This window comes from Heptranchias perlo, chromosome 21 (assembly GCF_035084215.1).
Source record: "Heptranchias perlo isolate sHepPer1 chromosome 21, sHepPer1.hap1, whole genome shotgun sequence".
In the NCBI taxonomy this organism is placed as follows: Eukaryota; Metazoa; Chordata; class Chondrichthyes; order Hexanchiformes; family Hexanchidae; genus Heptranchias; species Heptranchias perlo.
The window spans coordinates 52322299-52338915 of NC_090345.1; the positions used below are offsets into that span (position 1 = coordinate 52322299).

The window sequence follows — 16617 nt, forward strand, 5'->3', positions numbered from 1 at the left end:
GAGAGGAGAACGGGGTCACGATCGGGGAGAGAGAGGAGAACGGGGTCACGATCGGGGAGAGAGGAGAACGGGGTCACGATCGGGGGAGAGAGAGGAGAACGGGGTCACGATCGGGGGAGAGAGAGAGGAGAACGGGGTCACGATCGGGGGAGAGAGAGGAGAACGGGGTCACGATCGGGGGAGAGAGAGGAGAACGGGGTCACGATCGGGGGAGAGAGAGGAGAATGGGGTCACGATCGGGGGAGAGAGAGGAGAACGGGGTCACGATCGGGGGAGAGAGAGAGGAGAACGGGGTCACGATCGGGGGAGAGAGAGAGGAGAACGGGGTCACGATCGGGGGGAGAGAGAGGAGAACGGGGTCACGATCGGGGGAGAGAGAGAGGAGAATGGGGTCACGATCGGGGGGAGAGAGAGGAGAACGGGGTCACGATCGGGGGAGAGAGAGAGGAGAACGGGGTCACGATCGGGGGAGAGAGAGGAGAATGGGGTCACGATCGGGGGAGAGAGAGGAGAATGGGGTCACGATCGGGGAGAGAGAGAGGAGAACGGGGTCACGATCGGGGGAGAGAGAGGAGAATGGGGTCACGATCGGGGGAGAGAGAGGAGAATGGGGTCACGATCGGGGAGAGAGAGAGGAGAATGGGGTCACGATCGGGGGAGAGAGAGAGGAGAACGGGGTCACGATCGGGGAGAGAGAGGAGAACGGGGTCACGATCGGGGGAGAGAGAGGAGAACGGGGTCACGATCGGGGGAGAGAGAGGAGAACGGGGTCACGATCGGGGGAGAGAGAGGAGAATGGGGTCACGATCGGGGGGAGAGAGGAGAACGGGGTCACGATCGGGGGAGAGAGAGGAGAACGGGGTCACGATCGGGGGAGAGAGAGGAGAATGGGGTCACGATCGGGGGGAGAGAGAGGAGAACGGGGTCACGATCGGGGGAGAGAGAGGAGAACGGGGTCACGATCGGGGAGAGAGAGGAGAACGGGGTCACGATCGGGGGGGAGAGAGAGGAGAACGGGGTCACGATCGGGGGAGAGAGAGAACGGGGTCACGATCGGGGGAGGGAGAGGAGAACGGGGTCACGATCGGGGAGAGAGAGGAGAACGGGGTCACGATCGGGGGAGGGAGAGGAGAACGGGGTCACGATCGGGGAGAGAGAGGAGAACGGGGTCACGATCGGGGAGAGAGAGGAGAACGGGGTCACGATCGGGGAGAGAGAGGAGAACGGGGTCACGATCGGGGGAGAGAGAGGAGAACGGGGTCACGATCGGGGAGAGAGAGAGGAGAACGGGGTCACGATCGGGGGAGAGAGGAGAACGGGGTCACGATCGGGGGAGGGAGAGGAGAATGGGGTCACGATCGGGGGAGAGAGAGGAGAACGGGGTCACGATCGGGGGAGGGAGAGGTGAACGGGGTCACGATCGGGGGAGGGAGAGGAGAATGGGGTCACGATCGGGGGAGGGAGAGGAGAACGGGGTCACGATCGGGGGAGGGAGAGGAGAATGGGGTCACGATCGGGGGAGGGAGAGGAGAAGGGTGTCACGATCGGGGGAGGGAGAGGAGAAGGGGGTCACGATCGGGGGAGGGAGAGGAGAAGGGGGTCACGATCGGGGCTGGTGAACTGATCTCTCTGTGCTCCATGGGATGTTACCGATAGCGGATCACTGATTGTGGATTTGATGAGTCACCAAAAACTTGTTGTTTTTAATAGAGGAAAGTGGATTGGGAGCAGCTGGAGATCGAGAAAGAAGTGGCAATGAAGGAGCAAGCCATACAGGAGCACAAGCAGGCTGAGCTGGAGGAGATTCAGCAGGCCTACCAACACAAGCTGGTACGTGGCACACTCAGATATACCCACTACTTGATGTGAATTGATACTTTCCCCCCCTCTCCCCATGACATGGGTTTTATTGGGAGGCTGGGGTACTTGAACAATGTGGGGCTGAAATCCCGCTCCCACATGCTGGGTACAGAGGGGAGTGATAAGCAGAGACAGAGGCCTTTCACCAGTTTGCACTTGTCTTAGCTTTTCTCCTGTCCCTCGGCCTGGGTTAGGGGAGCAGGAGAGTCACATTGCTTCGTGGATCGAGCCTCATTCGGGGCACTGGGCCAGAAATTGGTGCAACATCATCATAGTGCACCTGTAAAATTTGGAACACAGCCCAGTCCTACAGGCACAGTCACTGGAAGGACCAGACCCCTGCCTGACATCCCACACAGTCACTGGAAGGACCGGACCCCTGCCTGACATCCCACACAGTCACTGGATGGACCGGACCCCTGCCTGACATCCCACACAGTCACTGGATGGACCAGACCCCTGCCTGACATCCCACACAGTCACTGCAAGGACTGGACCCCTGCCTGACATCCCACACAGTCACTGGATGGACCAGACCCCTGCCTGACATCCCACACAGTCACTGGATGGACCAGACCCCTGCCTGACATCCCACACAGTCACTGGATGGACCGGACCCCTGCCTGACATCCTGGGGGGATTCCTGTTTGGTCCTGTTTTGATTTCTTTCCATTGGACTGACATGGACTGTTTGAATTGGATGCTAGGTAGGAACAGGGGCCCTTCGAGCTTGTACCACCATTCAATTAGATCACAGCTGATCTGTGTCTTAACTCCACCTACCCGCCTTGATTCCATAACCCTTAACACCCTTACCATCTCAGGTTTGAAATTTTCAATTAGCCTCAACAGCTTTTTGGGGGAGAGAGTTCCAGATTTCCACTACCCTTTGTGTGAAGAACTGCTTCCTGACATCCTGAACGGCCTGGCTCTAATTTTAATCTTATGCCCCTTGTTCTGGACTCCCCCCCCCACCAGAGGAAATAGTTTCTCTCTATCTACCCTATCAAATCCTTTAATCACCTTAAACACCTCAATTAGATCACACCTGAATCTTCTATATTCAGGGGAATACAAGCCTAGTCTATGTAACCTGTCCTGATAACTTAACCCTTTTAGCCTCGTTATTATTCTGGTGAATCTGCGCAGCATCCCCTCCAAGGCCAATATATCCTTCCTGAGGTGCGGTGCCCAGAACTGAACGCAGTATCTCCAGATAGGGTCTGACCAGAGCTTTATATAACTGTAACATAACTTCACCTCTTTGTATTCCAGACTGCTTGAGATATAGGTCAACATTCCATTAGCCTTTTCAATTATTTTTTGTACCTGTCCACTAGCTTTTAGTGATTTCTGTACTTGGACCCCTAAATCTCTCTGCTCATCCACAGTTCAGAGCTTCTTTTTTGTTATTCATTCATGGGATGTGGGTGTCGCTGGCAAGGCCAGCATTTATTGCCTATCCCTAATTGCCCTTGAGAAGGTGGTAGTGTACCATTTAGAAAATGCTCTGATTTATCCTTCTTGGGTCCAAAGTGGATGATCTACCCACTCAATCTATCAATGTCTCTTTGCACCTTTCTGCTCCCATCGATACTATTTACTGTGCCACCTAACTTGGTGTTGTCAGCAAACTTGGATGAAGGAATAGAGAGCCATATATCCAAGTCATTTTCAATATAGTGAAAAGCTGAGGCCCCAGTACAGCACCATGGGAGACATTACGAGTCTGTCCGAGGGGCCGTCTGCCTGAGGGGCTGTCTGCTGAAATGGCGTCAGTTTCCTGGATGAGTGTCAGGAGCTGTATCTTCGCTGCTAACACATCGTCTGGGATATAATGGCAGGACTGGGCCATCCCCTACACCCAGATCACCAAACCTCCCCCAGTTGCCAGAGCGGCTCAGCCTGTGGCTGTGAAAGTCACAACTGCCTTGAAATTTCGTTCCACCGGCTCCTTTCCACAATGCCATGGCGTCCATAAACAGGAGGGGATTCCATTCCATCAACCGGTAGATTGTATGTGATCATTGGAATAGCTCGATGTTAGGTACTCTGCGAGCTGCCATGAACCATCCATTCTGTGCCAGTGTGCAGTCCCACCCTTGTTATTGCACACCGCGTGGATGGATCTTGTCACCAGGTCACCCTCTGGCACTGGGTGTCCAGATGCCCTCTGGCACTGGGTGTCCAGATGCCCTCTGGCACTGGGTCACCAGATACCTCTGGCACTGGGTGACCAGATACCCTCTGGCACTGGATCACCAGATACCTCTGGCACTGGGTGACCAGGTCACCCTCTGGCACTGGGTGACCAGATGCCCTCTGGCACTGGGTGACCAGATGCCCTCTGGCACTGGGTGACCAGGTCACCCTCTGGCACTGAGTGACCAGGTCACCCTCTGGCACTGAGTGACCAGGTCACCCTCTGGCACTGGGTGACCAGATGCCCTCTGGCACTAGGTGACTAGGTCACCCTCTGGCACTGAGTGACCAGGTCACCCTCTGGCACTGGGTGACCAGATGCCCTCTGGCACTGGGACACCGGATACCCTCTGGCACCCTGTCTGATGGGACCACTGCAATATCACAGAACAGCAGCAGGAAGAATGTTGACTGAGGCTCACGGGATATTGAAGGAGCCACGACTTGACGAAGATTCCATTATATGGACCGATCCCAGGGGGTGGGGGGAGGGAGGGTGGGGGGGGTGGGGGTAGGGAATGCTGCTGCACTGGCCCAAAAAGGTACTGAAAATTATAGCTGTATGCTACATGTGGCACAAGTTAGCTCTCCAGAGAGGAATTGGCACGCAGCAGGAGTGGGAAGAGGGGCCGGAGGAGACTATAGAAGATGTGGACAACAAACCTCAGCCTCAAATTCTCCAGCTTCATGAGAGCTTGGGTACTCAAGGGCCAGCTTTCTTTAACGTTTGGAAGCCCCCAGCCCGACCTGTTCTGAATCAGATTCCCCATGAACTGTCACCCCAAACCCATATAACAACTCACCTACCGTGAGCTGACATCTCATCACATGATCAATCACAAAGGAACTCCGATACCAAATTCAAGTTCAAATGCCTGGGATTTGTTGATGGTTAATAGGTGCCTTTTGTGCAGTCAGCCAGTGCGTCCTCTTTGGGTCTTTGTGGTGCTCCTACAGACTATCACAGTGGGAGAGGAAGGGAAGTGGTTGGATGCTGGATTTCTCCAAGGGCATTCTGTAACTGAGGTTCTGTGTATTTCATCAAATGTTTTTGTAGCTATCACTTTAAAACTCAGTCACTGCAGAGGGAGATTACCAGCCAGCTAATGTCTACCCCAGAAGAATGAGAGGTGATCTTATTGAAACATAAGATCCTGAGGGGACGAGAAGGGGTAGATGCTGAGAGGATGATTCCCCTTGTGGGAGAGACGAGACCTCGGGGCCACAGTTTAAAAATAAGGGGTCTCCCATTTAAGACAGAGATGAGGAGAAATTTTTTCTCTCAGAGGCTTGTGAGTCTGTGGAACTCCCTTCCCCAGAGAGCGGTGAAGGCAGGGTCATTGAATATTTTTAAGGCTAAGTTAGATAGATTCCTGATTAACAAGGGAGTCAAAGGTTACAGTAGGGAGACGAATTAGTTGATTGAGAATCAATTGGACTCTCTCCAGAATCAGTTGGACTCTCTCCAGAATCAGTTGGACTCTCTCCAGAATCAGCTGGACTCTCTCTCCAGAATCAGTTGGACTTTCTCTCCAGAATCAGTTGGACTCTCCCTCCAGAATCATTTGGTCTCTCTCTCCAGAATCAGTTGGACTCTCTCCAGAATCAGTTGGACTCTCTCTCCAGAATCATTTGGTCTCTCCAGAATCAGTTGGAGTCTCTCCAGAATCAGTTAGACTCTCCAGAATCAGTTGGACTCTCTCGAGAATCAGTTGGAGTCTCCAGGATCAAATGGACTCTCTCTCCAGAATCAGTTGGACACTCTCTCCAGAATCAGTTGGACTCTCTCTCCGGAATCAGTTGGACTCTCTCTCTGGAATCAGTTGGACTCTCTCTCTCTCGAGGATCAGTTGGACTCTCTCCAGAATCATTTGGTCTCTCTCTCCAGAATCAGTTGGACTCTCTCTCCAGAATCAGTTGGACTTTCTCTCCAGAATCAGTTGGACTCTCTCCAGAATCAGTTGGACTCTCTCTCCAGAATCATTTGGTCTCTCTCTCCAGAATCAGTTGGACTCTCTCTCCAGAATCAGTTGGACTCTCTCTCCAGAATCAGTTGGACTCTCTCTCTCGAGAATCAGTTGGACTTTCTCTCCAGAATCAGTTGGACTCTCTCCAGAATCAGTTGGACTCTCTCTCCAGAATCATTTGGTCTGTCTCTCCAGAATCAGTTGGACTCTCTCCCGAATCAGTTGGACTCTCTCCAGAATCAGTTGGACTTTCTCCAGAATCAGTTGGATTCTCTCTCTCGAGAATCAGTTGGACTCTCTCCAGAATCAGTTGGACTCTCTCTCTCTCGAGAATCAGTTGGACGCTCTCTCCGGAATCAGTTGGACTCTCTCCGGAATCAGTTGGACTCTCTCTCCAGAATCAGTTCGACTCTCTCTCCAGAATCAGTTGGACTCTCTCTCTCGAGAATCAGTTGGACTCTCTCCAGAATTATTTGGTCTCTCTCTCCAGAATCAGTTGGACTCTCTCCAGAATCAGTTGGACTCTCTCTCCAGAATCAGTTGGACTCTCTCGAGAATCAGTTGGACTCTCCAGAATCAGTTGGACTCTCTCCAGAATCAGTTGGACTCTCTCTCCAGAATCAGCTGGACTCTCTCTCCAGAATCAGTTGGACTTTCTCTCCAGAATCAGTTGGACTCTCTCTCCAGAATCTTTTGGTCTCTCTCTCTCCAGAATCAGTTGGACTCTCTCCAGAATCATTTGGTCTCTCTCTCCAGAATCAGTTGGAGTCTCTCCAGAATCAGTTAGACTCTCCAGAATCAGTTGGACTCTCTCGAGAATCAGTTGGAGTCTCCAGGATCAAATGGACTCTCTCTCCAGAATCAGTTGGACACTCTCTCCAGAATCAGTTGGACTCTCTCTCCGGAATCAGTTGGACTCTCTCTCTGGAATCAGTTGGACTCTCTCTCTCTCGAGGATCAGTTGGACTCTCTCCAGAATCATTTGGTCTCTCTCTCCAGAATCAGTTGGACTCTCCCTCCAGAATCAGTTGGACTCTCTCTCCAGAATCAGTTGGACTCTCTGTCCGGATTCAGTTGGACTCTCTCTCTGGAATCAGTTGGACTCTCTCTCTCTCGACGATCAGTTGGACTCTCTCCAGAATCATTTGGTCTCTCTCTCCAGAATCAGTTGGACTCTCTCTCCAGAATCAGTTGGACTCTCTCTCCAGAATCAGTTGGACTCTCTCTCTCGAGAATCAGTTGGACTTTCTCTCCAGAATCAGTTGGACTCTCTCCAGAATCAGTTGGACTCTCTCTCCAGAATCATTTGGTCTCTCTCTCCAGAATCATTTGGTCTCTCTCTCCAGAATCAGTTGGACTCTCTCCAGAATCAGTTGGACTCTCTCTCCAGAATCAGTTGGACTCTCTCTCTCGAGAATCAGTTGGACTTTCTCTCCAGAATCAGTTGGACTCTCTCCAGAATCAGTTGGACTCTCTCTCCAGAATCATTTGGTCTCTCTCTCCAGAATCAGTTGGACTCTCTCCAGAATCAGTTTGACTCTCTCTCCAGAATCATTTGGTCTGTCTCTCCAGAATCAGTTGGACTCTCTCCCGAATCAGTTGGACTCTCTCCAGAATCAGTTGGACTTTCTCCAGAATCAGTTGGATTCTCTCTCTCGAGAATCAGTTGGACTCTCTCCAGAATCAGTTGGACTCTCTCTCTCTCGAGAATCAGTTGGACGCTCTCTCCGGAATCAGTTGGACTCTCTCCGGAATCAGTTGGTCTCTCTCTCCAGAATCAGTTCGACTCTCTCTCCAGAATCAGTTGGACTCTCTCTCTCGAGAATCAGTTGGACTCTCTCCAGAATTATTTGGTCTCTCTCTCCAGAATCAGTTGGACTCTCTCCAGAATCAGTTGGACTCTCTCTCCAGAATCAGTTGGACTCTCTCCAGAATCAGTTGGACTCTCTCGAGAATCAGTTGGACTCTCCAGAATCAGTTGGACTCTCTCCAGAATCAGTTGGACTCTCTCCAGAATCAGCTGGACTCTCTCTCCAGAATCAGTTGGACTTTCTCTCCAGAATCAGTTGGACTCTCTCTCCAGAATCATTTGGTCTCTCTCTCTCCAGAATCAGTTGGACTCTCTCCAGAATCAGGTGGACTCTCTCTCCAGAATCACTTGGTCTCTCTCTCCAGAATCAGTTGGAGTCTCTCCAGAATCAGTTAGACTCTCCAGAATCAGTTGGACTCTCTCGAGAATCAGTTGGAGTCTCCAGGATCAAATGGACTCTCCCTCCAGAATCAGTTGGACACTCTCTCCAGAATCAGTTGGACTCTCTCTCCGGAATCAGTTGGACTCTCTCTCTGGAATCAGTTGGACTCTCTCTCCAGAATCATTTGGTCTCTCTCTCTCCAGAATCAGTTGGACTCTCTCCAGAATCAGGTGGACTCTCTCTCCAGAATCACTTGGTCTCTCTCTCCAGAATCAGTTGGAGTCTCTCCAGAATCAGTTAGACTCTCCAGAATCAGTTGGACTCTCTCGAGAATCAGTTGGAGTCTCCAGGATCAAATGGACTCTCTCTCCAGAATCAGTTGGACACTCTCTCCAGAATCAGTTGGACTCTCTCTCCGGAATCAGTTGGACTCTCTCTCTGGAATCAGTTGGACTCTCTCTCTCTCTCGAGGATCAGTTGGACTCTCTCCAGAATCATTTGGTCTCTCTCTCCAGAATCAGTTGGACTCTCTCTCCAGAATCAGTTGGACTCTCTCTCCAGAATCAGTTGGACTCTCTCTCTCCAGAATCAGTTGGACTCTCTCTCTCGAGAATCATTTGGACTTTCTGTCCAGAATCAGTTGGACTCTCTCCAGAATCAGTTGGACTTTCTCCAGAATCAGTTGGATTCTCTCTCTCGAGAATCAGTTGGACTCTCTCCAGAATCAGTTGGACTCTCTCTCTCTCGAGAATCAGTTGGACGCTCTCTCCGGAATCAGTTGGACTCCCTCCGGAATCAGTTGGACTCTCTCTCCAGAATCATTTGGTCTCTCTCTCCAGAATCAGTTGGACTCTCTCTCCAGAATCAGTTGGACTCTCTCTCCAGAATCAGTTGGACTCTCTCTCCAGAATCAGTTGGACTCTCTCTCTCGAGAATCAGTTGGACTTTCTCTCCAGAATCAGTTGGACTCTCTCCAGAATCAGTTGGACTCTCTCTCTCCAGAATCATTTGGTCTCTCTCTCTCCAGAATCAGTTGGACTCTCTCCTGAATCAGTTGGACTCTCTCTCCAGAATCATTTGGTCTCTCTCTCCAGAATCAGTTGGACTCTCTCCAGAATCAGTTGGACTCTTTCCAGAATCAGTTGGACTCTCTCTCCAGAATCATTTGGTCTGTCTCTCCAGAATCATTTGGTCTGTCTCTCCAGAATCAGTTGGACTCTCTCCCGAATCAGTTGGACTCTCTCCAGAATCAGTTGGACTTTCTCCAGAATCAGTTGGATTCTCTCTCTCGAGAATCAGTGGGACTCTCTCCAAAATCAGTTGGACTCTCTCTCTCGAGAATCAGTTGGACTCCCTCTCCGGAATCAGTTGGACGCTCTCTCCGGAATCAGTTGGACTCTCTCCGGAATCAGTTGGACTCTCTCTCCAGAATCAGTTCGACTCTCTCTCCAGAAAGAGTTGGACTCTCTCTCTCGAGAATCAGTTGGACTCTCTCCAGAATTATTTGGTCTCTCTCTCCAGAATCAGTTGGACTCTCTCCAGAATCAGTTGGACTCTCTCTCCAGAATCAGTTGGACTCTCTCTCCAGAATCAGTTGGACTCTCTCTCCGGAATCAGTTGGACGCTCTCTCCGGAATCAGTTGGACTCTCTCCGGAATCAGTTGGACTCTCTCTCCAGAATCAGTTCGACTCTCTCTCCAGAAAGAGTTGGACTCTCTCTCTCGAGAATCAGTTGGACTCTCTCCAGAATTATTTGGTCTCTCTCTCCAGAATCAGTTGGACTCTCTCCAGAATCAGTTGGACTCTCTCCAGAATCAGTTGGACTCTCTCTCCAGAATCAGTTGGACTCTCTCTCGAGAATCAGTTGGACTCTCCAGAATCAGTTGGACTCTCTCTCCAGAATCAGTTGGACTCTCTCCAGAATCATTTGGTCACTCTCTCCAGAATCAGTTGGACTCTCTCCAGAATCATTTGGTCTCTCTCCAGAATCAGTTGGACTCTCTCTCCAGAATCATTTGGTCTCTCTCTCCAGAATCAGTTGGACTCTCTCCAGACTTATTTGGACTCTCACTCCAGAATCAGTTGGACTCTCTCCCGAATAAGTTGGACTCTTTCCAGAATCAGTTGGACTCTCTCCAGAATCAGTTGGACGCTCTCTCCGGAATCAGTTGGACTCTCTCCGGAATCAGTTGGACTCTCTCCGGAATCAGTTGGACTCTCTCTCCAGAATCAGTTCGACTCTCTCTCCAGAATCAGTTGGACTCTCTCTCTCGAGAATCAGTTGGACTCTCTCCAGAATTATTTGGTCTCTCTCTCCAGAATCAGTTGGACTCTCACCAGAATCAGTTGGACTCTCTCTCCAGAATCAGTTGGACTCTCTCGAGAATCAGTTGGACTCTCCAGAATCAGTTGGACTCTCTCTCCAGAATCAGTTGGACTCTCTCCAGAATCATTTGGTCACTCTCTCCAGAATCAGTTGGACTCTCACTCCAGAATCAGTTGGACTCTCTCCAGAATCAGTTGGACTCTCTCTCCAGAATTAGTTGGACTCTCTCCAGAATCAGTTGGACTCTCTCTCCAGAATCAGTTGGACTCTCTCTCCAGAATCAGTTGGACTCTCTCCAGAATCAGTTGGACTCTCTCCAGAATCAGTTGGACTCTCTCTCCAGAATCAGTTGGACTCTCTCCAGAATCAGTTGGACTCTCTCCATAATCAGTTGGACTATCTCTCTCCAGAATCAGTTGGACTCTCTCTCTCGAGAATCAGTTGGACTCTCTCTCCAGAATTAGTTGGACTCTCTCTCGAGAATCAGTTGGACTCGCTCTCCAGAATTAGTTGGACTCTCTCTCCTGAATCAGTTGGACTCTCTCTCCAGAATCAGTTGGACTCTCTCTCGAGAATCAGTTGGACTCTCTCTCCAGAATTAGTTGGACTCTCTCTCCTGAATCAGTTGGACTCTCTCTCCAGAATCAGTTGGACTCTCTCTCCAGAATCAGTTGGACTCTCTCCAGAATCATTTGGTCTCCCTCTCCAGAATCAGTTGGACTCTCTCTCCAGAATTAGTTGGACTCACTCTCCTGAATCAGTTGGACTCTCTCTCCAGAATCAGTTGGACTCTCTCTCCAGAATCCGTTGGACTCTCTCTCCAGAATCCGTTGGACTCTCTCTCCAGAATCAGTTGGACTCTCTCTCCTGAATCAGTTGGACTCTCTCTCCAGAATCAGTTGGACTCTCTCTCTCGAGAATCAGTTGGACTCTCTCTCCAGAATTAGTTGGACTCTCTCTCGAGAATCAGTTGGACTCTCTCTCCTGAATTAGTTGGACTCTCTCTCCTGAATCAGTTGGACTCTCTCTCTCGAGAATCAGTTGGACTCTCTCTCCAGAATCAGTTGGACTCTCTCTCCAGAATCAGTTGGACTCTCTCCAGAATCAGTTGGACTCTCTCTCCTGAATCAGTTGGACTCTCTCTCCAGAATCAGTTGGACTCTCCAGAATCAGTTGGACTCTCTCTCTCCAGAATCAGTTGGACTCTCTCCAGAATCATTTGGTCTCTCTCTCCAGAATCAGTTGGACTCTCTCCCGAATCAGTTGGACTCTCTCTCTCGAGAATCAGTTGGACTCTCTCCAGAATTAGTTGGACTCTCTCCAGAATCAGTTGGACTCTCCAGAATCAGTTGGACTCTCTCTCCAGAATCAGTTGGACTCTCTTCAGAATCATTTGGTCACTCTCTCCAGAATCAGTTGGACTCTCACTCCAGAATCAGTTGCACTCTCTCCAGAATCAGTTGGACTCTCTCTCCAGAATTAGTTGGACTCTCTCCAGAATCAGTTGGACTCTCTCTCCAGAATCAGTTGGACTCTCTCTCCAGAATCAGTTGGACTCTCTCCAGAATCAGTTGGACTCTCTCCAGAATCAGTTGGACTCTCTCCAGAATCATTTGGTCTCCCTCTCCAGAATCAGCTGGACTCTCTCTCCAGAATTAGTTGGACTCTCTCTCTTGAATCAGTTGGACTCTCTCTCCAGAATCAGTTGGACTCTCTCTCCAGAATCAGTTGGACTCTCTCTCCTGAATCAGTTGGACTCTCTCTCCAGAATCAGTTGGACTCTCTCTCTCGAGAATCAGTTGGACTCTCTCTCCAGAATTAGTTGGACTCTCTCTCGAGAATCAGTTGGACTCGCTCTGCAGAATTAGTTGGACTCTCTCTCCTGAATCAGTTGGACTCTCTCTCCAGAATCAGTTGGACTCTCTCTCTCGAGAATCAGTTGGACTCTCTCTCCAGAATTAGTTGGACTCTCTCTCGAGAATCAGTTGGACTCTCTCTCCAGAATTAGTTGGACTCTCTCTCCAGAATCATTTGGTCTCTCTCTCCAGAATCAGTTGGACTCTCTCTCCAGAATCAGTTGGACTCTCTCCAGAATCATTTGGTCTCCCTCTCCAGAATCCGTTGGACTCTCTCTCCAGAATCAGTTGGACTCTCTCTCCTGAATCAGTTGGACTCTCTCTCCAGAATCAGTTGGACTCTCTCTCTCGAGAATCAGTTGGACTCTCTCTCCAGAATTAGTTGGACTCTCTCTCGAGAATCAGTTGGACTCTCTCTCCTGAATTAGTTGGACTCTCTCTCCTGAATTAGTTGGACTCTCTCTCCTGAATCAGTTGGACTCTCTCTCTCTCTCGAGAATCAGTTGGACTCTTTCTCCAGAATCAGTTGGACTCTCTCTCCAGAATCAGTTGGACTCTCTCTCCTGAATCAGTTGGACTCTCTCTCCAGAATCAGTTGGACTCTCCAGAATCAGTTGGACTCTCTCTCTCCAGAATCAGTTGGACTCTCTCCAGAATCATTTGGTCTCTCTCTCCAGAATCAGTTGGACTCTCTCCCGAATCAGTTGAACTCTCTCTCTCGAGAATCAGTTGGACTCTCTCCAGAATTAGTTGGACTCTCTCCAGAATCAGTTGGACTCTCCAGAATCAGTTGGACTCTCTCTCCAGAATCAGTTGGACTCTCTTCAGAATCATTTGGTCACTCTCTCCAGAATCAGTTGGACTCTCACTCCAGAATCAGTTGGACTCTCTCCAGAATCAGTTGGACTCTCTCTCCAGAATTAGTTGGACTCTCTCCAGAATCAGTTGGACTCTCTCTCCAGAATCAGTTGGACTCTCTCCAGAATCAGTTGGACTCTCTCCAGAATCAGATGGACTCTCTCTCTCGAGAATCAGTTGGACTCTCTCCAGAATCATTTGGTCTCCCTCTCCAGAATCAGCTGGACTCTCTCTCCAGAATTAGTTGGACTCTCTCTCCTGAATCAGTTGGACTCTCTCTCCAGAATCAGTTGGACTCTCTCTCCAGAATCAGTTGGACTCTCTCACCTGAATCAGTTGGACTCTCTCTCCAGAATCAGTTGGACTCTCTCTCTCGAGAATCAGTTGGACTCTCTCTCCAGAATTAGTTGGACTCTCTCTCAAGAATCATTTGGACTCGCTCTCCAGAATTAGTTGGACTCTCTCTCCTGAATCAGTTGGACTCTCTCTCCTGAATCAGTTGGACTCTCTCTCCAGAATCAGTTGGACTCTCTCTCCAGAATCAGTTGGACTCTCTCCAGAATCATTTGGTCTCCCTCTCCAGAATCAGTTGGACTCTCTCTCCAGAATCAGTTGGACTCTCTCTCCTGAATCAGTTGGACTCTCTCTCCAGAATCAGTTGGACTCTCTCTCTCGAGAATCAGTTGGACTCTCTCTCCAGAATTAGTTGGACTCTCTCTCGAGAATCAGTTGGACTCTCTCTCCTGAATTAGTTGGACTCTCTCTCCTGAATCAGTTGGACTCTCTCTCTCGAGAATCAGTTGGACTCTCTCTCCAGAATCAGTTGGACTCTCTCTCCAGAATCAGTTGGACTCTCTCTCCAGAATCAGTTGGACTCTCTCCAGAATCAGTTGGACTCTCTCTCCTGAATCAGTTGGACTCTCTCTCCAGAATCAGTTGGACTCTCTCTCTCCAGAATCAGTTGGACTCTCTCCAGAATCATTTGGTCTCTCTCTCCAGAATCAGTTGGACTCTCTCCCGAATCAGTTGGACTCTCTCTCTCGAGAATCAGTTGGACTCTCTCCAGAATTAGTTGGACTCTCTCCAGAATTAGTTGGACTCTCTCCAGAATTAGTTGGACTCTATCCAGAATCAGTTGGACTCTCCAGAATCAGTTGGACTCTCTCCAGAATCAGTTGGACTCTCCAGAATGAGTTGGAATCTCTCTCCAGAATCAGTTGGACTCTCCAGAATCAGTTGGACTCTCTCTCTCCAGAATCAGTTGGACTCTCTCCAGAATCATTTGGTCTCTCTCTCCAGAATCAGTTGGACTCTCTCCCGAATCAGTTGGACTCTCTCTCTCGAGAATCAGTTGGACTCTCTCCAGAATTAGTTGGACTCTCTCCAGAATTAGTTGGACTCTCTCCAGAATTAGTTGGACTCTCTCCAGAATCAGTTGGACTCTCCAGAATCAGTTGGACTCTCTCCAGAATCAGTTGGACTCTCCAGAATGAGTTGGAATCTCTCTCCAGAATCAGTTGGACTCTCTCCAGAATCAGTTGGACTCTCTCTCTCGAGAATCAGTTGGACTCTCTCCAGAATGAGTTGGACTCTCACCAGAATCAGTTGGACTCTCTCCAGAATCAGTTGGACTCTCTCCAGAATCAGTTGGACTCTCCAGAATCAGTTGGACTCTCTCCAGAATCAGTTGGAATCTCCAGAATTAGTTGGACTCTCTCCAGAATCAGTTGGACTCTCCCCAGAATCAGTTGGACTCTCTCCAGAATCAGTTGGACTCTCTCCAGAATCAGTTGGACTCTCTCCAGAATCATTTGGTCTCTCTCTCCAGAATCAGTTGGACTCTCTCCCGAATCAGTTGGACTCTCTCTCTCGAGAATCAGTTGGACTCTCTCCAGAATCAGTTGGACTCTCTCCAGAATCAGTTGGACTCTCTCTCCTGAATCAGTTGGACTCTCTCCAGAATCAGTTGGACTCTCTCTCCAGAATCAGTTGGACTCTCTCTCGAGGATCAGTTGGACTCTCTCTCCAGAATCAGTTGGACTCTCTCCAGAATCAGTTGGACTCTCTCTCCAGAATCAGTTGGACTCTCTCCAGAATCAGTTGGACTCACTCTCCAGAATCAGTTGGACTCTCTCTCCAGAATCAGTTGGACTCTCTCCAGAATCAGTTGGACTCACTCTCCAGAATCAGTTGGACTCTCTCTCGAGGATCAGTTGGACTTTCTCTCCAGAATCAGTTGGACTCTCTCCAGAACAGTTGGACTCTCTCCAGAATCAGTTGGACTCTCTCCAGAATCAGTTGGACTCTCCAGAATCAGTTGGACTCTCTCTCCGGAATCAGTTGGACTCTCTCTCTCTCGAGAATCAGTTGGACTCTCTCCAGAATCATTTGGTCTCTCTCTCCAGAATCAGTTGGACTCTCTCCAGAATCAGTTGGACTCTCTCTCCAGAATCATTTGGTCTGTCTCTCCAGAATCAGTTGGACTCTCTCCCGAATCAGTTGGACTCTCTCCAGAATCAGTTGGACTTTCTCCAGAATCAGTTGGATTCTCTCACTCGAGAATCAGTGGGACTCTCTCCAGAATCAGTTGGACTCTCTCTCTCGAGAATCAGTTGGACTCCCTCTCCGGAATCAGTTGGACGCTCTCTCCGGAATCAGTTGGACTCTCTCCGGAATCAGTTGGACTCTCTCTCCAGAATCAGTTCGACTCTCTCTCCAGAAAGAGTTGGACTCTCTCTCTCGAGAATCAGTTGGACTCTCTCCAGAATTATTTGGTCTCTCTCTCCAGAATCAGTTGGACTCTCTCCGGAATCAGTTGGACTCTCTCTCCAGAATCAGTTCGACTCTCTCTCCAGAAAGAGTTGGACTCTCTCTCTCGAGAATCAGTTGGACTCTCTCCAGAATTATTTGGTCTCTCTCTCCAGAATCAGTTGGACTCTCTCCAGAATCAGTTGGACTCACTCTCCAGAATCAGTTGGACTCTCTCGAGAATCAGTTGGACTCTCCAGAATCAGTTGGACTCTCTCTCCAGAATCAGTTGGACTCTCTCCAGAATCATTTGGTCACTCTCTCCAGAATCAGTTGGACTCTCTCCAGAATCATTTGGTCTCTCTCCAGAATCAGTTGGACTCTCTCTCCAGAATCATTTGGTCTCTCTCTCCAGAATCAGTTGGACTCTCTCCAGACTTATTTGGACTCTCACTCCAGAATCAGTTGGACTCTCTCCCGAATCAGTTGGACTCTTTCCAGAATCAGTTGGACTCTCTCCAGAATCAGTTGGACTCTCTCTCCGGAATCAGTTCGACTCTCTCTCCAGAATCAGTTGGACTCTCTCTCTCGAGAATCAGTTGGACTCT

General features: G+C 49.6%; 1 protein-coding gene across 2 annotated transcripts in view; it reads left to right on the forward strand.

The window, feature by feature from the left end:
• The window catches only part of LOC137340359 (DPY30 domain-containing protein 1-like), a 276311-nt gene that overhangs the window by 25320 nt on the left and 234374 nt on the right, over positions 1-16617 (forward strand). For both annotated transcript variants that reach the window (XM_068002778.1, XM_068002779.1), the window contains exon 3: positions 1711-1830. In XM_068002778.1, coding sequence (XP_067858879.1) covers positions 1711-1830 — 120 coding nt within the window. The remainder of the gene's footprint in view (positions 1-1710; positions 1831-16617) is intronic.